At 46.8% G+C, this 22,939-nt stretch overlaps 1 protein-coding gene across 1 annotated transcript; it reads right to left on the reverse strand.

Moving 5' to 3' along the window:
• Positions 1 to 736: 736 nt before the first annotated feature.
• Positions 737 to 1,261, reverse strand: LOC108802459 (uncharacterized protein DDB_G0271670-like). Its single transcript, XM_018574315.1, has 2 exons — positions 1,140 to 1,261; positions 737 to 1,039 (listed from the first exon to the last, which is right to left on the reverse strand). The coding sequence occupies exons 1-2, from the start codon at positions 1,259 to 1,261 to the stop codon at positions 784 to 786; spliced, it is 378 nt and encodes a 125-aa protein (XP_018429817.1). The 3' UTR covers positions 737 to 783.
• Positions 1,262 to 22,939: the final 21,678 nt, after the last annotated feature.

A 22,939-nucleotide genomic window follows, 5' to 3' on the forward strand; every position in this document is an offset into this window, starting at 1 on the left:
TTGGAGCCCCTCTATAGAGCCCCTGTACAGTTCTACAATTAAGCCCCAGTTGGAGCCCCTGTATAGAGTCCCAGCACAGCTCTACAATTAAGTCCCAGTAGGGGCCCCTCATAGAGCTTCTTGTAAACCTTTAAGCCCTAGTAGATACCCCTCATAGAGCCCCAGTAGAGCTCTAGAGCAATGTTCTGCAGATCTCCAGAGAGGTCACTGATGGAATAATCTGCAGAATAAACCAATATGGATCTTCCCCACATCATCCAGGAAAACCTTTTTTTTTCTGGCCTTCCATGTGTATGGAGTATGGACTATTGTTAACTCTGGCAGGTTTGATCCAGAGGAGTCAAGACGACCCCCCGGGGGCAGCTGAGGGCATTGTTACCTCACAGGTGAATGTTTTTCCTTCTGAGGCCAAGGTGGATAATTAGATAGAATATCCCCACTCACAGAGCTCTATAGAAGGTGGAGGAACTATTATCTCGTTGGGGTTCTCATTTATGTTGAAGCAGATAAACCATAAAGATCAAGCCATGAAAAACACACCAACATGAGACTGTTAGAATGAAGCTTTATTCCGGTTTCTACAGATACTACAAGAACACTACAAGATTCACTGAACTGATTTCCAGCTCAGGGCAGACAATGGAGTTTCGTTTGGGAAACATTCTTGGAATCAGATACAGAGATACAGATACAGATTTTTAAACTTAATACCCAACACTGCCATCACATGGGCAATGTGGTACTAGGAATAATTCCTGCTGAGGGTCGACCTGGGGAATAGCTTCAGTGTTTGCTTCTTGAGTCAGGACCTGAGGAACCTGAGCTGGTGCGGCAGGAACCTGAGGAACATGAACTGGTGCTGCTAGGACCTGAGGAACATGAACTGGTGCTGCTGGAACCTGAGGAACATGAACTGGTGCTGCAGGAACCTGAGGAACATGAACTGGTGCTGCTGGAACCTGAGGAACACGAACTGGCGCTGTTGGAACCTGAGGAACATGAACTGGTGCTGCAGGAACTCAAGGAACATGAACTGGTGCTGCAGGAACCCAAGGAACATGAACTGGTGCTGCAGGAACCTGAGGAACGTAAACTGGTGCTGCTGGAACCCAAGGAACATTAACTGGTGCTGCAGGAACCTGAGGAACATGAACTGGTGCTGCAGGAACCTGAGGAATGTGAACAGGTGCGGCAGACATCTGATTAGCTTGCACTGGTGTGATGGGGACCTGATGAGCTTGCGCTGGTTCTGCAGTGGCATGAGAAACTGGCACAGTGACCTGATTAGCTTTCACTGGTGTCACAAGGACCCGATGAGCTTGCGCTGGTTCTGCAGGAGCCAGAGGAACTGCTGCTGGGGCCTGAGCTGGTACCACAACTACAGGGACCAGAGGAGTTGCCACCTGTGGTACAGTAACTTTAGGAGCTAGCACTGTTGGGACCTGAGGAGTTGACACTGGTACTGCATGGACCAGATGAGCTTGCACTGGTGCTGCAAGGGTCTGAGGAACTGCTGCTCGGGCCAAATTGACCTGGGGATCTGGCACCTGTGATATAGAGACTTGATGAGCTTGCACTAGTGCTTCGGGGACCTGATGAACTGCTTCAGGGGCCCGAGCTTGCACTGTTACTGCAGGGGTCTGAGGAACTAGCACTAGTGTAACATAGACCTGAGGAACTGCCACTGGTGCTGCAGGTGCATAAGGACCTGCCACTGGTGCTGCAGATGTCTTAGGAACTGACACTGGTGCAGCACAGACCTGAGGGCCTGGCACTGTTAATGCATGGGTCTGGAGAACTAGCACTGGAGTAACATGGACCTGCAGAACTGGCGCTGTTAAAGCAGGGACCTGAGGAACTAGCTCTGGTGCAACATGGATCTGATAAGCTTGTACTTCTGCTGCAGGAGCCTGAAAAATGGGCACTTGGACTGCAGGGACCTGAGGAGCTTGCACCGATGCCACAGGGGCCTGTAGGCCTTCCACTGGTGATGCTGGGGTCTGAGCTGGTGCAATTACTGCAGGGACCTGAGGAGCTAACATTGATGCTGCATGGACCCCATGAGCTTGCACTGCTGCTGCAGGGATTTGAGCACCAGACACTGAGACTGCAGGGACTTGAGGAGCTACCACTGGTGCTGTAAGGACCTGATGAGCTTGCACTGGCATTTCGGGCACATGAGGAGCCTGGAGTGGTGTTGCAGGGGTCTGAGGAAATGGAACTGGTGCCACATGGAAGTGAGGAGCAGCAGGTACCTGTAATACAGGAATTGGAGGAGCCACAAGTGCTGCTGCGGGGACCTGGAAAACTGCAGTTTGGGTCGGCGCTGGCACTATGACTGCAGGGGTCTGAGGAACTAGCACTGGTGTCATGGGGATCTGATAAGCTTGCACTTGTGCTGCAGGAGCCTGAAAAACTGTAACTGGGACTTCTGGGACCTGATCAGCTTGCAGTGGCGTCACAGGGACCTGATAAGTTGGCACTGGTGCTACAGGAACTTGAGAAGTATGCACTGGTGTTGCAGTGATCTGATGAGCTGGCACTGGAGCCACAGAGAACAGATGAGCTGGCACTGGTGCTTCAGGAAGGTGAAGAGCTTGCACTATTGCTGCAGGCGGCTGGGGAACCGGAGCTGGTGCCACAAGGACCTGATGAGCTGCCACTGGTGCTACAGGAACTTGGTAAGCATGCACTGGTGTTGCAGGGATCTGATGAGTTTGCACTGGTCCCACACAGACCTGCGGAGCTGGCACTGGTGCTTCAGGAAAGTGAAGAGCCTGCACTGGTGCTGCAGGTGACTGAGGAACTGGCACTGGTGCAGCAGGGACCTGAGGAACTGGCACTGGTGCTCCAAGGACCTGGGGAGCTTGCGCAGTTACTGCAGGGACCGCAAGAGCAGACACTGGTACTCTAGTAACCTGATGAGCTGGCACAGATACTGCAGGGACCTGGGGAGCTAACACTGTTACTCCAGGGACCTGATGAGCTGGCACAGGTACTGCAGAGACATGATGAGTTGGCACTGGTGCTCCAGAGACATGAGGAACTGGCACTGGTGCTCCTAGGACCTGGGGAGCTTGCACAGTTACTGCTTCAGGAACGTGAAGAGCTTGCACTATTGCTGCAGGCAGCTGAGGAACTGGAGCTTGTGCCACAAGGAACTGATGAGCTGTCACTTGTGCTACAGGAACTTGGGAAGCATGCACCGGTGTTGCAGGGATCTGATGAGTTTGCACTGGTGCCACACAGACCTGGTGAGCTGGCACTGGTGCTTCAGGAAAGTGAAGAGCCTGCACTGGTGCTGCAGGTGACTGAGGAACTGGCACTGGTGCAGCAGGGACCTGAGGAACTGGCACTGGTGCTCCAAGGACCTGGGGAGCTTGCGCAGTTACTGCAGGGACCTGATGAGCTGGCACAGGTATTGCAGAGACCTGATAAGTTGGCACTGGTGCTCCAGACACATGAGGAACTGGCACGGGTGCTCCTAGGACCTGGGGAGCTTGCACAGTTACTGTAGGGACTGGAATAGCTGACACTGGTACTCCAGGGACCTGATGAGCTGGCACAGATACTGCAGAGACATGAGGAGCTGGCACTGATGGCACAGCTACAGCTTGCTCTTGTGGTGCCTGATATTGCCAGTGGCCAAATCTGTAATTTGAACATTGTTCTGCTCTTTTTACCACAGCAGCCTGATCAGCTGGGGCCACTGCTAAAGAGGCCTGTGTATATGGCACGGCAGCCACATGGACCTGATAAACTGGCACTGGTGCTACAGGAAATTGAGAAGCATGCACTGGTGCCACAGGGATCTCATGAGTTTGCACTGGTGCCACAGAGACCTGATGAACTGGCACTGGTGCTTCAGGGATGTGAAGAGCCTGCACTGGTGCTGCAGGGGGCTGAAAAACTGGCACTGCTGCTGCAGGGGCCTGAGGAACTGGCACGGGTGCTCCTAGGACCTGGGGAGCTTGCACAGTTACTGCAGGGACCAGAAGAGCTGACACTGTTACTCCAGGGACCTGGTGAGCTGGCACAGATACTCCAGAGACATGAGGAGCTGGCACTGATGCCAGAGCTACAGCTTGCTCTTGTGGTGCCTGATATTGCCAGTGGCCAAATCTGTAATTTGAACATTGTTCTGCTCTTTTGGTCACAGCATCCTGATCAGCTGGTGCCACTGCTAAAGAGGCCTGTGTATATGGCACGGCAGCCACATGGACCTGATAAACTGGCACTGGTGCTACAGGAAATTGAGAAGCATGCACTGGTGCCACAAGGATCTCATGCGTTTGCACTGGTGCCACAGAGACCTCATGAGCTGGCACTGGTGTTTCAGGAATGTGAAGAGCCTGCACTGGTGCTGCAGGGGGATGAAAAACTGGCACGAATGCTGCAGGGGCCTGAGGAACTGGTACGGGTGCTCCTAGGACCTGGGGAGCTTGCGCAGTTACTGCAGGGACCGGAAGAGTTGACAATGGTACTCCAGTGACCTGATGAGCTGGCACAGATACTGCAGGGACCTGGGGAGCTAACATTGGTACCCCAGGGACATGATGAGCTGGCACAGGTACTGCAGAGACCTGATGAGTTGGCACAAGTACTGCAGAGACTTGATAAGCTGGCACAGGTACTGCAGAGACCTGATGAGCTGGCACTGGTGTTCCAGAGACATGAGGAGCTGGCACTTGTGCCAGAGCTACAGCTTGCTCTTGTGGTGCCTGATATTGCCAGTGGCCAAATCTGTAATTTGAACATTGTTCTGCTCTTTTGGTCACAGCATCCTGATGAGTTGGTGGCACTACTGAAGAGGCCTGAGTATATGGCACTGGTACCACAGGGACCTGATGAGCTTGCACTGCTGCTTCAGGACCCCAAGGAACTGTCACTGGGACTGCAGGGACCAGATGAGCTTGAACTGGTGCTACAGGGACCAGATGAGCTTGCACTGGTGCTGCAGGTGCCTGAGAAACTGCCACTGGTTCTCCAGGGGCCTGAGGAACTGACACTGATGCCACAGGTATCTGATGAGCTTGCACTGCTGCTTCAGGGCCCCAAGGAACTGTCACTGGGACTGCAGGGACCAGATGAGCTTGACCCGGTGCTACAGGGACCAGATGACCTTGCACTGGTGCTGCAGGTGCATGAGGAACCGACACTGCAGGGATCTGATGAGCTTGAACTTGTGCGGCAGGAGCCTGACAAACTGTAGCTGGGATTGCTGGGACCTGATAATCTTGCAGTGGTGAAACATGGACATGATGAGCTTGTGATGGTTCTGGAAAAGCTTGAGAAACTGTTACTGCAGGGAACTGATGAGCTGGCACTGGTTCTGCAAGCACCTGATGAACTGCTGCTGGGGCTTGAGCTGGTACTCTTATTCCAGGGACCTGAGGAGCTGATATTGATGCTACAGGGATCTGATTGATGTGCACTGCTGCTGCAGGGACCTGAGGAACTGGCATTTGTACTGCAGGGGGATGAGAAATGAGCACTGGTGCAACATGGACCTGAGGAACTGGCAAAGGTACTCCAGGGTTCTGATGTGCTGGCACAGGTACTGCAGTGATCCCAGGAGCTAACACTGGTACGCCAGGGACATGAGGAGCCGGCACTGTGGCACCAGCTCCACATGCCGGAGCTACAGCCTGCTCTTGTGGTGATTGATATTGCCACTGGCAAAATCTATAATGTGAACCTTGTTCTGCTGTTTTGGTCCCAGCATCCTGATGAACTGGCACCACTACTGAAGGGGCCTGAGTATATGGAGCTTGTGCCACAGGGACCTGGCAGGCTCGCATTGGTGCTACAAGAACTTGAGAAGCATGTACTGGTACTGTAGGGATCTGCTGAACTTGCACTGGTGCCACAGAGGACTGATGAGCTGGCACTGGTGCTTCAGGGAGTTGCAGAGCCAGCACTGGTGCTGCAGGGGCTTGAGGAACTGAAAATGGTGCCACGTGGATCTGAGGAGCTGGGCCCTGTGATACAGGTACTTGAGCAGCTGGCATTGGTGCTGCAGGGACCTGCGAAAGTGCTGTTTGGACCTCAGCTGGCACTGTGACTGCTGATGTCTGAGGAACTAGCACAGGTGCAACATGGACTTGAGATACGTCCATTGATGCTACAGGCACCTGAGAAGCTGATACTAGTGGCACTGGTACCAGAGGAGGCAATACTTGTGGTACAGAGACTTGAGGAGCTGATATAGGTACTGCAGGTGCCTGGGTTGCTGGCACCAGTGGTGCGGGGGCCTGAGAATTTGGCACTGATGCTACAGGGGCCTTAGGATCTGGCACTGCTGTTGCAGAGACCTGAGGAGCAGGCAATTGCGTTGCATAGGCCTGAGGAGCAACTGGTTTCAAGCTTCCCCATGAATGAACATATGGATAACCAGCTGTCTGAGTTGGCACTTGTGTTGCAGGGGCCTGAGGAGTAACTGGTTCCAAGCTTTGCCATGAACAAACATGTGGATAACCAGTTGTCTGAGTTGGCACTAGTGTTGCAGGGGCCTGAGGAGCAACTGGTTCCAAGCTTTGCCATGAACAAACATGTGGATAACCAGCTGTCTGAGTTAACACTTGTGTTGCAGGGGCCTGAGGAGCAACTGGTTCCAAGCTTTTCCATGAATGAACATATGGATATCCAGCTGTCTGCATTGGCACTAGCTGAATTGGAGCAGCTGTTAGTGCTGGTACACCTTGCTCGACAGATGCTTTGGCATGTGCCTGAGCTGGTTGTTGCAGATGTATTGGTTGTTGAACTGACAGCTGTTGAGCTGGTTGTTGAACTGGTGCACCCTGTTGACCTTGAAGCCGTGGTTGTTGCGGAGATACATGACTTAGAACTTGGATGGTTGATTGCTGTGGTGTTGGAACACCAGCTGGTGGTTGTTGATTGGCAGAAGCTTGCTGTTGAGCATCGGGTAGTGATTTCTTCGCTTTAAGCAGATGCTTGTAATATGCTTTGGCAACAACGCCCACCAACGTGATGTATTCTTTAAAGCTTACTTCACCATCACGGTTTCTGTCCACGGCTTTCATAACTAGGTCAATAGTTTCTGCATCCCCTGAGTTCTGTGGAGAAAATTGGGTAAATGGTCAATGCATTCATTTTATTTTTATTGAAGTCCAAGGATAAATAGTCTTCTGACTGTATTTTTAGTGATATATGCATGCATATTAATACACTTCCAAGGCTTTTCTCTATCACAAAGCATGGGGCTTTAAAGGGGTCTTAGGATAGTAATATAGGAGCTGATGTTACTGATGCAATTATCATATTTTTCACGGTTTGTAGGCCCCAACGCTTCATTCAAAGCTAGAACATCATTTTCTTTATTGGACTGAAAAGAGACCTAAGCTGTATCCTCTGCCCTTTGTAGATGGAAAATGTTTGATCCATCCACCCCACCACCCTTCCCTATTCATTTTCAGGTTCATACTCACTCGGATGGCCTCAGACAGCTCCTCCTGTATGAGCTGCTCCATCTCTGCAGGTTTTAGGTTCTGACCATGACCGGTGGACTTCAAATGCTTCTCGTAGATGTCCACAAATGTGTTGATGGCTTGCATGAGGTCAGACATTTTGAATGATGTTCTTTCAAACCTGAAAATTATTGGATGACATTTGTGTTCACAATTACTGATTTCTATATTTGTGAAATGATGTGTATCATCTTATGTCGAATATATGGAATGAGCTGTAGAAATATCATTGGAAGGAGGTGTACAAGGAGTCACACAAGAACATGTAGGGGGAGTTACAGAAAATGTAAGATGAGGTTTTGGAGGAGGTATAAGATAAGGTATGGAAGAAGGTGAAGGATTTTGTATAGAAGAAGGTGAAGGATGATGTATTTAATGGGGTGTAGGATGGGGTATGGGAGGAGGTGTAGGATGAGGTGTGGAAGTAGGTGTGTTATGGAAATAGGAGTAGGATGAGATATGGAAGGGTAGAGTGAGTTATACAAGGAGGTGTAGAATGAAGTATGGAAGGAGGTGTAGAATGAGGTATGGAATGAGGTGCAGGATGAGGTATGGAATGAGGTGTAGGATGAGGTATGGAAGGAGGTGTAGAATGAGGTATGGAAGGAGGTGTAGGATGAGGTTTGGAAGGAGGTGTAGGATGAGGTATGGAAGGAGGTGTAGGATGAGGCATAGAAGGAGGTATAGGATTAGGTATGGAAAGGATTATTCAGGTATGAAGGGGGTGCAGAATTAGGTATGGAATGAGATGTAGGATGAGGTTTGGAAGGAGGTGTAGGATGAGGTATGGAAGGAGGTGTAGGATGAGGCATGGAAGGAGGTATAGGATTAGGTATGGAAGGAGGTGTAGAGGTTAAAAAAGTTATGAAAGGAGAAATATAAGATGTAATAGAAGCAGATATAGAAAGGCTTTAGGAGTGTAGGAGGAGTGATGGATGATGTTGGATACATTTTGAAAGGAGATAAGAGAGTACTGAAGGATGGAGATATAGGAGGAGTTAGGATGGAAGGAGGTGTAGGATGAGGTTTGGAAGGAAGTGTAGGATGAGGTATGGAAGGAGGTGTAGGATGAGGCATGGAAGAAGGTATAGGATTAGGCATGGAAATGATTATTCAGGTATGGAAGGGGGTGTAGAATTAGGTATGGAATGAGGTGTAGGATGAGGTTTGGAATGAGGTGTAGGATGAGATATGGAATGAGGTGTTGATGAGGTATGGTATGAAGTGTAGGATGAGATATGGAAGGAGGTTTAGAATGAGGTTTAGAATGAGGTATGGGAAAAGGAGAAGAAGGAGTAGTTACAGAGGAAGGAGTAGAAGGAGTTACAGAAGCAGTTGTAGGAGAAACTATGATTGGAAGTGTAGCTTGAGGTATGGTAGGGGGTGTAGGATGAGGTATGGAAGGGGGTATAGGATGAGGTATGGAAGGAGGTGTAGAGGTTAAAAAAGTTATGAAAGGAGAAATATGAGATGTATTAGAAGCAGATATAGAAAGGCTTTAGGAGAGTAGGAGGAGTGATGCATGATGTTGGATACATTTTGGAAGGAGATAACGGAGTACTGAAGGATGGAAATATAGGAGGAGTTATGCAAGATGCAGGAGTAGTTGTGGAAGGAGATTGGGGAATGCTTCACGAAGAAGATGTAGGCGAAGTTATAGATTATGTGTGTGTGTGTGTGGGGGGGGGTGGGGGGGGGAATAGGAAAAGAGATTTAAGAGTACTACAGGATGGAGATGTGAGAGGAGGAATACAAGGAGATATAGAAATTAGGGGAGGGGATATAGGAATGCAGGAAAAATATGTGGAGGGGTTACAATTGATATGTAAGAAGCTATAGTCCAATTAGTAGGGATTTCGGGATTATGGAAGGAGATATAGAGGTGCTACAGATGTAGGAGGAGTTATGGATGATGTGGAAGGAGTCATGGAGGAGGATATAGCAGTGCTGCAGGATATAGATGTAGAATTAGTTATGGACGGAGATATAGAGGTGCTACAGGACAGAGATGTAGAAGGAGTTATGGAGGATGTGGAAGGAGTTAAGGAAGAAGATATAGCAGTGCTGCAGGATATAGATGTAGGATGAGTAATGGAAGATTTGGGAGGGGTTATGGAAAGAGATATCGAGGTGCTACAGGACAGAGATGTAGGAGGAGTTAGGGATGATGTGGAAGGAGTTATGGAAGGAGATATAGCAGTATTGCAGGATATAAAAGTAGAAGGAGTTTCGGAAGATGTGGGATGAGTTATGGAAGCAGATATAGGGATACTTCAGAAAGGAGATGCTAGAGGGATTAATAGGAGAAATTAAATGAGGTGAAGAAGTTATGGAAAGAGATGTATATACTACAATAATAAAAAAAATAGTAACTAAAATAAAATAAGGAGAAATAAATGAATACAATAAAGTAAGATAAATTGAATTAAACAAAGAAAAAACCTGAAGGGCTAGTGAAATAATATTGATAAATTTGCAACATTTTTGCATGTCAAATACAATTATTTACCACATACATATGAAATACTGGAGTATAAAATAGATACATTTTCATTAAAATAAAAATAACAAATTTGCGGAGGTGTATTATTTGGTCAGAATTAAAATCAAAAGAAATGCCAGTCAAACAACATGCAAACATTTGAAGACATTGTTTCTAAAAAATGCATTATTCTATCAAATTTTTTTGTTGCTGGACATTCAATAAATGTCATGCAATAAAAGTAGAATAATGCATTTTATAAAACAAAACAAAAAATAGTCCTAGATATCTACTTTGTGGATAGCGATAGATTTGAAGGAATACATCCATGCTAGCAGCATTAATTAAATCAGTCTAGTTTTTTCGGTAGTTTTAGATAAGTAGAAGCCATCGGTCACTTACCTGCGTGTTTTGTTTCGGAGTGGAGAGCAGCGATCCATACAGTACAGCACTGAGCTCTCTGCCTCTATATATATGGCCTTGATGTCCCAGTTAAGCCAGGTTTACACATTAAGGTGATGATGTAATTGTGAGTGTTCCTCTCTGATTATAGCTGCGGGATGCTGGATAAGTAAAACCATTAATCTTCCCCACTACAACTCGGCCCATAAAATATCAATTTAGAAGCTGCATTCCATGTGCTGGGCCTATAATCACCTGTCACATCGTACATGTAGAGAGGTGAACCTCCAAAATAAAACAACAACATGGGCGCTGTGCCTCCTGTGCTGCACTCGGCATCATATTTATGGTATATACACTATATTGCCAAAAGTATTGGGACGCCGGCCTTTACATGCACATGAACTCTAATGGCATCCCAGTCTTAGCCTGTAGGGTTCAATATTGAGTTGGCTCCGCCCTTTGCCACTATAACAGCTTCAACTTATCTGGGAAGGCGTCCACAAGGTTTAGGATTGTGTCTATGGGAATGTTTGCCAATTGTGAGGTCCGGTACTGATGTTGGAGGAGAAGGCCGGGCTCGCAGTCTTCGCTCTCATTCATCCCAAAGGTGTTCTATGGGGTTGAGGTCAGGACTCGGTGCAGGCCAGTCAAGTTCCTCCACCCCAATTTCATCCATGTCTTCATGGACCTTGCTTTGTGCAATGGTGCACAGTCATGTTGGAACAGGAAGGGGCCATCCTCAAACTGTTCCCACACAGTTGGGAGCATGAAATTGTCCAAAATGTCTTGGTATGCTGATGCCTTAAGAGTTCCCTTCACTGGAACTAAGCGGCCAAACCCAACCCCTGATAAACAACTCCACACCATAATCCCCCCTCCACCAAACTTTACACTTGGCACAATGCAGTCAGGCCACTTTATAGATCATTGGTTCGACCTCATCTGGACTCTGGAGTACGGAGTCCAGTTCTGGTCACCAGTACTAAGAAAAGATGTCCTTGAGCTGGAAAGAGGCCAGCGGAGGGCAACCAAACTAATTAGGGGTATGGAGGACCAGAGCTATGAGACAAGGCTACTACATTTAAACATGTTCACATTGGAGGTGAGGAGATTAAGGGGGGATATGATTTCCATGTACAAGATGTTCAATGGTGGCAGCAACATTAGCGATAAACTATTTAAAATTAACTCCATTACAAAAACTAGAGGCCATCACCTAAAATTGGTGGAAAAAAAATTCCAGCACAAGGGGCGAAGGGGGTTCTTCACAGTTAGAGCGGTTGGAACTCGCTGCCTAAGGGACCGTAATATACAGGGGTACAGGTACTCCTAGAATGAGATCCCAATAGGTTGGACTTGATGGACTAATGTCTTTATTCAACCTCAAATACTATGTAACTATGTAAGTACCGTTCTCCTGGCAACCGCCAAACCCAGACACGTCCATCGGATTGCCAGACAGAGAAGCGTGATTGGTCACTCCAGAGAACACGTCTCCACTTCTCTAGAGTCCAGTGGCGGCGTGCTTTATACCACGGCATCCCATGCTTTGCATTGCACATGGTGATGTAAGGCTTGGGTGCAGCTGCTCGGCCATGGAAACCCATTCCATGAAGCTCTCTAGGCACTGTTGTTGTGCCAATCTGAAGGCCACACGAAGTTTGGAGGTCTGTAGCTATTGACTCTGCAGACAATTGGCAACTTCTGTGCATTGTGCGCTTCAGCATGCGCTGACCCCGCTCTGTCATTTTACGTGGCCTACCACTTCGTGGCTGAGTTGCTGTTGTTCCCAGTTGTTTCCACTTTGTTATAATCCCACTAACAGGTGACAGTGGAATATTTAGTAGCAAGGAAATGTCACGGAACACCTGAATCCAATGATTTGGAGGGGTGTCCCAATACTTTTGGCAATACAGTGTATGAATGTATACTCTGGAGTGGGGACTTAAAAATTTTTTTGAAGGGTGTTTTTCATGTTTTACATTTTTTTACTTAACTTTATTGCTAACACATAGGAGCAAAATAAGCCACCTATGTCATATTGGTGACAGGTTCTCTTTAGGGAGACATCAGGGGTCTATGGGACTTGGCAATGAATTAAATCCTTTTCAAATTTTAACCAGGCCCTTAGCCAGTTATGCAACCTGGGTGGCCAGGAAAGAAAGGGCAGTATGCATGCATCCGCCTCCCCCACCTTCCCGTACCATACATGGCCACAAGCCTTTCAACATTGGGGGGTGCTTGCAAAAGGCAGTAGTAGCCCCCCTTCCCATCTTGAAAGGCACCTTGTACCAATGTTGAAGAAAGAGGGTCCCCTCTCCACATCCTGCTCCCCAAGAGAGGTGCTAGGACGACGACGGACTTATAGGGCCAATGAGAATTAAAGATAACCGTCACATGGCTTTTAGAGCAAATGATACACATGTGATCGTTCAGTGAATCGGAACCCGTCATGTGTCCTGCTCCTGTTACTACTATAACGTGATTCACAGCTAGCTCCTCCACAGCAATAACATTTTAAAAATAAACCTTTTACTATCCTCGTGTTTCTCTCTGCATTCCTTGCAAACTGTTCCTGGGATCTTGCCAACCTTACAAAAATACCATGCTCGCTAAGATGCCACTTGGAGGAACTGCCTAATAATGGCAGCGCCAATCTGCACTGGAGAGCTCTAATTATAACACAACACTACAATTTCAGAGATTGTAAAACATTCGTAATAACTCGTTGGTGAAAAAGGGTGCCAGCCGAAGGTTGGTCAAGGTGGTATGAGATCCACAAAATGTGGGCAGGACCTAATAATAAAAGAAATTCCATCTATTAACGTGGCGTGTATATCTGATACTTCAACGTGTTATGGCGGTATGGCATCTGGGAGGACAAAGGTTTTCTCAGTGGTGTGGAGACAAGTCGCTAGAAGTTGCATGGGAAGCTAGCTCGGCAAGCTAGCCCGGGCAACGCTTTGCCCAAACAAACTCCAGCTCTGATTGGAGGTCTTCAGGTCATGTTTTAGGCCAAGTTGGTTATATAATGCCTCTTTTCTGGGCAGTGCCTTTACCAAGACCTCCTCCAAGTTAGGGAAGCCGTGTCCTGCTCCTAAAGGTGCCTTCCATTTTAGATACCCTAACACTTCAACTGGCTTCTATCTCAAAAATGATTTCAGATTTCAGATACATAGTCACTCTTCTATAAAGACAAAAAGGTGACTGTTACCTAGAAAAGATTTAAAAAAAGAAGGGTTTACCAAGAAGCACCAGGCAAACCCTATCCTGACCTATCCTGATATTGGTAGTAAGTGGTGAATAACCTCTTAAGATGGTGGTAACAAATGCCCTCTGATGTAGGCGGTCAATGCCTCTTTTGTTGGTGGCCAGTGATGAGTGCGCCCTTGTATTGATGGTCAATTCCCCTTTTTTTGTTGGCCAATGATAAGTGCCCCCTTATATTGGTGGTCAGTAATGCATGCGCCATTATGTTGGTGGTCAATGTAACTTTAGCTGGTGGTCAGAGATGAGTGCCTCCTTATATTGGAGGGGCAATGCCCCTTTCATTGGTGGTCAGTAATGAGTGCCTCCTTATGTTGGTGGTCAATGTAACTTTCGTTGGTGGTCAGTAATGAGTGCCTCCTTATATTGGTGGTCATTGGTCAATGCCCCTTTCATTGGTGGTCAGTGATGACTGCCCCCTTAGTTGGTGGTCAATGCCCCTTTTCATTGGTGGTCACTGATGAGTGCCCCCTTATATTGGTGGTCAATGCCACTTTTCTTTGTGGTCAGTGATGAGTGCCTTCTTATGTTGGTAGTCAATGCCCCTTTTCTTGGTGGCCAGTGATCAGTGCCCCCTTGTATTGATGGTCAATTCCCCTTTCTTTGTTGGCCAATGATGAGTGCCCCCTTATATTGTTGGTCAATGGATGACCTCTTATGTTGGTGGGCAATGCCACTCTCATCGGTGGTCAGTAATGAGTGCCTGTTTATGTTGGTGGTCAATATAGCTTCCGTTGGTGGTCAGTGATTAGTGCCTCCTTATATTGGTGGTCAATGCCCCTTTCATTGGTGGTCAGTGATGACTGCCGCCTTAGTTGGTAGTCAATGCCCCTTTAATTGGTGGTCACTGATGAGTGCCCCTTTATATTGGCGGTCAATGCACCTTTTCTTTGTGGTCAGTGATGAGTGTCTTCTTATGTTGGTAGTCAATGCCCCTTTTCTTGGTGGCCAGTGATGAGTGCCCCTTTACATTGATGGTCAGTGATCAGTGCCCCCTGGTATTGATGGTCAATTCCCCTTTCTTTTTTGGGAAATGATGAGTGCCCCCTTATATTGGTGGTCAGTAATGCGTGTGCCCTTATGTTGGTGGGCAATGCCCCTCTCATTGTGCCTCCCTATGTTGGTCAATGTAACTTTCATTGGTGGTCAGTGGTGAGTGCTCCTTATATTGGTGGTCAATGCCCCTTTCATTGGTGGTCACTGATGAGTGCCCCTGTCACAATATCCGGAAATCCGTGCCGGATTTTCGATATGCTCCCTGTTTCTGGGCTGTCAGCCTATGGTGTCTCACAAGGCTGCAGCCAATCTGCTACTTGGTGGTCAGTGATGAGTGTCTACTTATGTTGGTGGTCAGTGATGAGTGCCTCCTTATACTGGTGGTCAATGCCCCTTTCATTGGTGGTCAGTGATGACTGCCCCCTTAGTTGGTGGTCAATGCCCCTTTTCATTGGTGGTCACTGATGAGTGCCCCCTTATATTGGTGGTCAATGCCCCTTTTCTTTGTGGTCAGTAGTGAGTGCCTTCTTATGTTGGTAGTCAATGCCCATTTTCTTGGTGGTCAGTCAGGAGTGCCTTCTTATCTTGGTGATCCATGCCCCTTTTGTTGGTGGTCATTGATGGGTGCCTCCCATTGTTAGTGGTCAATGCCCCTTTCATTGATTGTCAGTGCCAACTTTAACTATATTTTTGTAAAAGTTTACACACTCAAAATCGCATAAATTTGAGTTGTTCACACATTGATCATATAAAGCTTATTAGACAAATGGTGTTTCCAATTTTTTGAGGACCACGGTGGCAAGGTTTTTGGATCCCCTGGGTCTGCATATTTGCTGCGAACATTACAAGGGGATCCCACTCTGCGTGCTTGAATCTGTACATATTTTTATTTAGCACAATACAACAAGAATATTGAGACCCCCAAATGGGTGAGAATGGGGGCAGGAACCATGGGTGGGGGGGAGATGCTGCTGGAGATTGCAGGGTGGGTGTAGGAGAATTGAAGCCTTCAGGTGATCTTCTCTGCTTGACGTGGTGTATCCTAACCCTCTGAAAGCCCTTGTGAGGCTTCTCTCCTTAACTAGAGGACATAGAGATTATGATGGATGCAGCGGGATATTGTTGAACAGGGGAATGTAGAGGAGGAAGACGCGACTGTTGCTCCTGACTTGTGTCATTGAGGTTCTGCTCCCATCAAGCTCTGTGGTGCATGTGGTACCCAAATCTGAAATCTATATTTTGAGTACCTCGGGAATAATTGGGGATACGAGGATGGGAAGGGGATTTGGGGAATGTGGGGTTGTAGTTTTGAAGTGTTTTTGTGCACACTTTCTGAAGCGATTAAGACAATGGAGCATGGAACTGCGAAAAATGGAGATCACAATCTAATAAACTGTTCTGCTTTTAGATCAGTCGGGAGCTTCTACTTACACCAGTGAATTCTGGCCTATTACCGCTGGATGAAAGATAAGGTGTCAAAGCCAAATCTACCTAAAAAAGTGTTTTTTATTGTGTTCAAATGAATCAGATTGGGGATACTGATATTGTATTTATGTCAAGCTAAGTGTAAAATGCAAATGTCCCCCATGGCAGTGCCCAGCCCCCCATGTCAGTGCCCAGGCCCCCAGGCCCTTGCTTTGACAATAGCTGGATTATTAGTCTTGAAATTGGCCAGAATGTAGTATCAAGATTCTTCTCCTATAGACTTCAATAGGGTTTGATGCAAATTAGATTTCAGACAGGATTCAACAAACCCCCCTTCCCAGTGCAAACCCGGGCAGATTCACTCATCCCTAATCACATCTACCACCTCATGTGACAGTCTCTAATCACATGTATACCTCCAATATGACAGTCTCTTATCAAATGTATATCTCTGATGTGACAGTTTCTGATCATATGTATATCTCTCTGATGTAACAGTCTCTGATCACTAGACATGCATCTGAATTTCCGAATGACAGAAATAATGAATCCGAACATACCCAAATGTTTGATCATGAAATTCAAATACATCCGACTTTCATTTGGGATGAAAGAAGGAGGCGGTAGATCTGTCATTTACAGCTCTCCGGCTTCTCTGCTCTTCGTTAACATTCTGTACTTGTATCCTGAGGGCCCATTTACACCACATCCAGAAAGATGATCTGGATGTGGTGTGAATGGGCCCTCAGGCCCTAGACCAGACCAAATTGTTTCCGGACCCAAAATGCATCCTAATGTATCCCTATGCTATTTCTGGCCTCTGTTCACACCAGCGCAGTCCGTTCCAGACCAGACCAGAAAAATACGACATGTCTCATTTTACAGGAATATAAGGATTGTGTTTCTTCCTGGAGATCCGACTCTCGATTTTACCTATTTGTTTAAATGCAAGTTGCTAGTCAATCAGATCCGTAACCAAATAAACACATTTACTGAAAAAAATAGACTTGCTGGGAGACAGCCAGTCAAAGAGCTTAATAGAGGATCCGGACAGGCAATTCAGTTGCAAAAAATATTAATTTATTAAAGGAAAAAATCACTAGTGGGACATAGCCATTATTTCACTCACTGAAATGAAAAACATTGAAGCATGACATTCAGTTTTTGGTCTTCTAATAAGCAGTTTGATCAGATAAATTGCTCTCGTATATTTCACATGTTTTTTTGGGGGACCATCACACATATTGTGGGGTAGGGGATAAGTCCGCTTGTGGTTTGTTGCCCGTATCCAATTCCCACCACTGAGAGTCTCTGCGTATGGAATGTCACCTGCAGTTGTGAGACGCTATTATTCGTTAATTGATTGGGGTAAGAGAAGTTTCCTTTTGTTACTATTTGTTTGTGATTCTGTGGCTTTAAATTGCCTTTTGCATTGCTTTAGATTTGGAAGCTTAGTATTCACAATAAAAAAATAGTTACAAGGAGTTTCTTTTCTTTTCAGCGCCCTCTAAGCAGCTGTGTCGGTTAATCCGTGTGTGCTACTAGCCCCTTCTCCTCCGTGGGCTTTTAGCAGGTTTGGTTTAGTATTTACAGTGGCAGAGTGGTTACAAGTAGTTTTTTCTTTTCAACAACCTCTGTGCAACCAGTGTCGATTAAGCCGTGTGTACTATTAACCCCCCTCTTAGCAGGCTTTAGCAAGGTTGTGATCTGCTGCAATTGAAGGATACAGGATCTTCCTTATTATGTGATCTCTTTAGACAGCTTTAATCATTATTTCCACTATTTTAGTGACAGGCTTATCCTTATTCTTACTGGACTTTGAATTAGAGTGAAGACTATTGAATGTCAAGGAATCCTTAACGGATATATATAATAAAGCTTTCCCTCACGTTTGATAGAAGTCTGTGGAATTAGACCAATGTGGAAGTTCTTTTCGGTGTTGTCCATAATTCAAAAGGATGTTAGAGCTGGACAGACACAGGGTGCTTTTAGGGTGGCTTATTCAGTGTGGTTGATGTCCAGAGCGGTCCATCTATTTTAGGGTTCGCATTAACATGTGTTCAGTCTGTATATCCGAGGTGCATTGTCTGCTTGTGGTATTGGGGCGAAACGCGTCGACAGAATACCAACATCCTCCACCCTCGAAAAAGTACCTATTGAAGACACAAAAGGATACAAACAGAATGCAACTTCACCTTTTGAATTATGGACAATAATCTAAATGAAAACAAAGTAAAACAATATTGTTACAAAATGTAAACAAAATAGGCTGAGAGATCCATGTTATTCTGTAACAGCTTCTGCTTCTTTACTGACATTCCGATCCCGAATGTAAACAAATACGGTACTATGACAGCTGTCACAGAATACACTAAAGTGTTAAACAGTCCACAGAAATAATAATATAAAAAAAACAGCATGGGATACCCCTCCACAGTTCATACCAGACCCTTTAGGTCTGGTAGGAATGTAGGTGGGGACTTCCGATGTAAAAAACAAAACAGCATGCAGTTTCCCTAGCAACTCATACCAGACCCCTTAGGTCTGGTAGGAATTTTAAGAGGCAACCCCAAAAAAAACAAAATGAAAAAAACATTGGGCCCCCCCTAAAATCCCATACTAAACCCTTAATCCAGGAAGCAGCCTGGCAGGGCTGAAAAGAGAGGGAAATGTGCGAGCGCCCCCCCTGCCTCTGCCATACCAGGCCACATGCCCAATGGGAGGGTGGTTTTCCAAGGGGGGACCCTCGGGAAAAGCACCTTGTTCCCATTGCCATCATACAAGCGGCCCGAACGCTTGTATGTCACAGCCGGTACTTGCTGTTGAAATACATTTTCGGGACTCTGCTCGTGGGCGCCCTCTAGTGGGAAAAAAAATCACGCAAGTGGTTAAAGGATTTTTTCTCTAAGGTGTTGTGTGTTTATTTACATTATATTTAACCCTTTAGTGAATGAGTTTCACAAGGGGAGGGTGGCATGTGGGTGCTCCTTTTATGAAAGGGGGTGCCCAGATGCAGAGGAGCCCCCCTGCCCGCAGACCCCCACAACCACTGGGCCAGGGTAAAAGGGGCACCCAGATGCCGACCCCCCCTTGTGAATGAGTAACGGGTAGTTGTACCTCTACTCATTCACGAAAGAGTTAAAAAAATATAATAAATAAAATAAATACACCACACCTTAAAAAAAAATCTTTGAATTGAACAAAAACACAACACAAGTTTTTGACAATTCCTTTATTTAAAAATAAAAAAAAATGTCCCACAATGTCACTCGAGCGTCGGCCAAACGAGGAAAAACCTCCCACCCTGCTGACTCCTCGATGCAATGTTTACATTGGGCAGTGGGCAGAAATAAACAAAGCCTGCTATTGGCTATTTAAAATTGAAATAGCCAATAGCAGGCTGGCTAATGCACCCGCCCACTGCCTGCACAGAGGAGCGGACCTGAGAGAGAACTTTCTCTCCCAGGTCTCCTTTTCTGCTGATTGACATCAGGCAGGGGGCGGGTGCATTAGCCAGCCTGCTATTGGCTATTGCAATTTAAAATAGCCAATAGCAGGCTTTGTTTATGGCTGCTGCCAACTGCCTTCTGTCAGTCCGCAGAGGAGCAGACCTGAGAGAGAAAGTTCTCTCTCAAGTCTGCTCCTCTGTGACTGACATCAGGCAGCGGGGGGGGTGCATTAGCCAGCCTGCTATTGGCTATTTTAATTTTAAATAGCCAATAACCGTCTTTCTTTATCACTGCCTGATGTAAACATTGCATCGGGGGAGTCAGCAGGGTGGGGGTCGATCGGAAAGGGTTGGGATGGACATCGTGGGATTTTTTTTTTTTTAAATAAAGGAATTGTCAAAAACCTGTGTTGTGTTTTTTGTTCAATGAACCAATTGATGACTGGGGTGTTCAGGGGCGTCCCGAGGCCGGCTGTCACCCGTAAAGGAGAACGGGTGACACCCCAACGTGACGTCATTGCGATGTGCGGTCATCTAATTGACGCCTGCCAGCGGCCATCTTAGTGATGAACGCCGACAGAGAGAGGAGGGGACGTTCACCCGGCAGGATGAGATATTCCGCTGGGGCCCCTCCTCTCTCCTGACACTGTCGGGCTCTCGGTCCATAACCAAGTGCCCGACTTTTTAGAGGGGGTGACACCAAAATGACTGTAAAATGACTGTCAGTCATCTTGGTGTCACCCCTCCAATGGTGTCACCTGGGTGCGAGCCACACCCCCGCAACCCCCCTTGTGATGCCACTGGGGGTGTTAAACCCCCTTCCCATCCAGGCCATTTTTCAGTATTCAGCGCTGCGGTACTTTGACTGATATTTATTCCGTCATGCAGCGCTGTACTGAAATTAATTTTATACCCTTTTTTGGGGACACATAGAGCTTTCTTTTGGTGGTATTTAATCACCACTGGGGGTTTTATTTTTTACTATATCATGAAAGAAGTTCCTAAAATGTTGAAAAAAAAACCTGTTTTCACTACGTTATGTTATGAAACATTTATATTTACTCAATTTTTTGGTAAAATATAAAAGACGAGGTCACTTCAGGTAAATAGACACCAAACATGTCAAGCCTTAAAATTGCGCGCACCCGCGAAATTGCAAAAAACTACCATACTTAAAATTGCCCATAAGCGACATTTTAAAAGATTTTACGGCTCATCCGTTTAGTGTTATCAGTGATTAATGGCCCTAAAATTATTGCTCGCGCTCTGGCGCTCGCGGTGATATGTAACATGTGCGACGTAAGTTTTGTTTTCGCACGTAGGCGTACCCAACGCGTATATATGCGGGTTTCTTTTTTTTACATGTCATTTTTTTGGTGTTTTTTACACTTAACTTTATTGCTATCACATAAGGGACTAAGAAGCCCCCTATGTGATAGCCAATATACAATGACAGGTCCTCTTTATGGGGACATTAGGGGTCTCTAAGACACAGAGGGACCCCCAAAGAAGCTGAAAAAGCACAGATCTGCTTCCCCAGCTTCTTCTTCTGGCTACAGCAGCCAGAGAAATCACAGGGGAATCGGCGGAAGTGCGCAGGGGGGGAGGAGGCTGCACATTGCCATCATACAAGCGATCGCATGGCTATAGAGTGGCCCAAACGCTTGTATGTCACAGCCGGTAATTGCTGTTTAACCTCTTGCCGTCCGCCCGTAGTAAAAAAAACGGACGGACGGCACTGCAGCATCTGCGGGTTGCCGTCTCCAGAACGGGATGCTGCTCGTAGGCGCCCTCTAGCGGGAAAAAAAATTCCTGCAAGTGGTTAAAGGATTTTTTCTCTAAGGTGCAGTGTGTTTATTTACATTTTATTTAACCCTTTAGTTAATTAGTTTCACAAGGGGGGGCGGCATCTGGGTGCCCCTTTTATGAAAGGGGGTGTCCAGATGTAGAGGAGTCCCCCTGCTCCGCAGATCCCCCACGAAACACGGGGGCCAGGGGTGTGGGGAAGAGGCCCTTGCCCCCATTGGTATGTGGCCTGGTATAGTGGAGGGAGGGGGAGTCGCTCGCACGTCCTCCCCTTTCCTGCCCTGCCAGGCTGCTGCCCGGATTTAGGGGGGAACCCACCTTTTTCTTTTTTTGTGTGTTGGGGGTTACCCCTTACAAATCCCCACTAGACCTAAAGGGTCAGGTATAAATTGCCGAGGGAACCCCACAATGTTTTATTTTTTACATCGGTGGTCCCCCCTTACATTCTCTCTCTAATGTGACAGTCTCTTATCCAGGGGCGTCCCGAGGGCGGGTGAAACCTCGCAGTGACGTCATCGCGCGCATTTGTACGGTCATCTAAGTGACTTCTGCCGGCGGCCATCTTGGTGATGGACGCCAGCAGGGAGAGGAGGGGACGTTCATCTGGCGGGATAAGGTATGCCGCCGAGTCCCCTCCTTTCTCCTGCAACTGTCGGGCGCTCGGTCCATGACCGAGTGCCCGACTTTTTAGAGGGGGTGACACCCAAATGACTGTCAGTCATTTGGGCGTCACCCCTCCAAAGGTGTCACCCGGGTACGGGCCGCACCCCCCTTGTGACGCCACTGCTCTTATCACATGTATCTCTCTCTAATGTAAAGTGTCTCTTTTACGTTGCAGCAGCCTTTTTTTAAATGATCAGACTTGATAGGCTTATGGGTACATTATCAGACATAAAATAGGGAATATATAAATACACGCACATTCTTTTCTCTCTCTGACGGCTTGCTCCATCTATTTCATGTTCATGGTTCATGTATTTGTCTTCTATTTAGAGTCAGTGAAAGCTGCAGCTGACTACAATGTAACGATTCATATTACATTCACACAGCACAGATCCTGTACGTACAGTGGGAGTAATTGTGTCCTCTGACATCTACACAGATCAGGATGTCATCTATTCTACTGTCATTTATACCCTCAGGTGTGCGCCCGACGTGGAAGGACAGTCTGCAGGGCGTACGAGGTACATCTGAGGTCCTAGGAGCTAATGAAAGTTCTGTACTTAAAGGGAAATCATCATATATTCCCGATGGTGAGCAGTAGAGGGTGATATTATATCACATGGATCAGAGGATTGTGCAGAATATATCAATATGTATCTGTCAGGAGGGAGATGGGACGGAGCAATGTGCTGCAGATCTCTAGAGAGGTCAGTGATGGAATAATCTGCAGAATATATCAATATGGATCTGTCAGGGTGGAGATGGGATGGAGCAATGTTCTGCAGATCTCTAAAGAGGTCAGTGATGAAGCAATCTGCGTTACATTTTCTCATAGGTACATAGTTAAAGAAGAAGTTTTCTCCACATATGGTCATTGTGGGGATTCGGGGAATGGTCAGGACCTCTGTTGGGTCTGTTTTTCCATTAGTGGAATTCCCCCACTTACCTTCATTTTAGGGA

The sequence above is a fragment of the Nanorana parkeri genome, unplaced genomic scaffold (genome assembly GCF_000935625.1).
Source record: "Nanorana parkeri isolate BGI_ZX_2015 unplaced genomic scaffold, ASM93562v1 scaffold2875, whole genome shotgun sequence".
Classification (NCBI taxonomy): Eukaryota; Metazoa; Chordata; class Amphibia; order Anura; family Dicroglossidae; genus Nanorana; species Nanorana parkeri.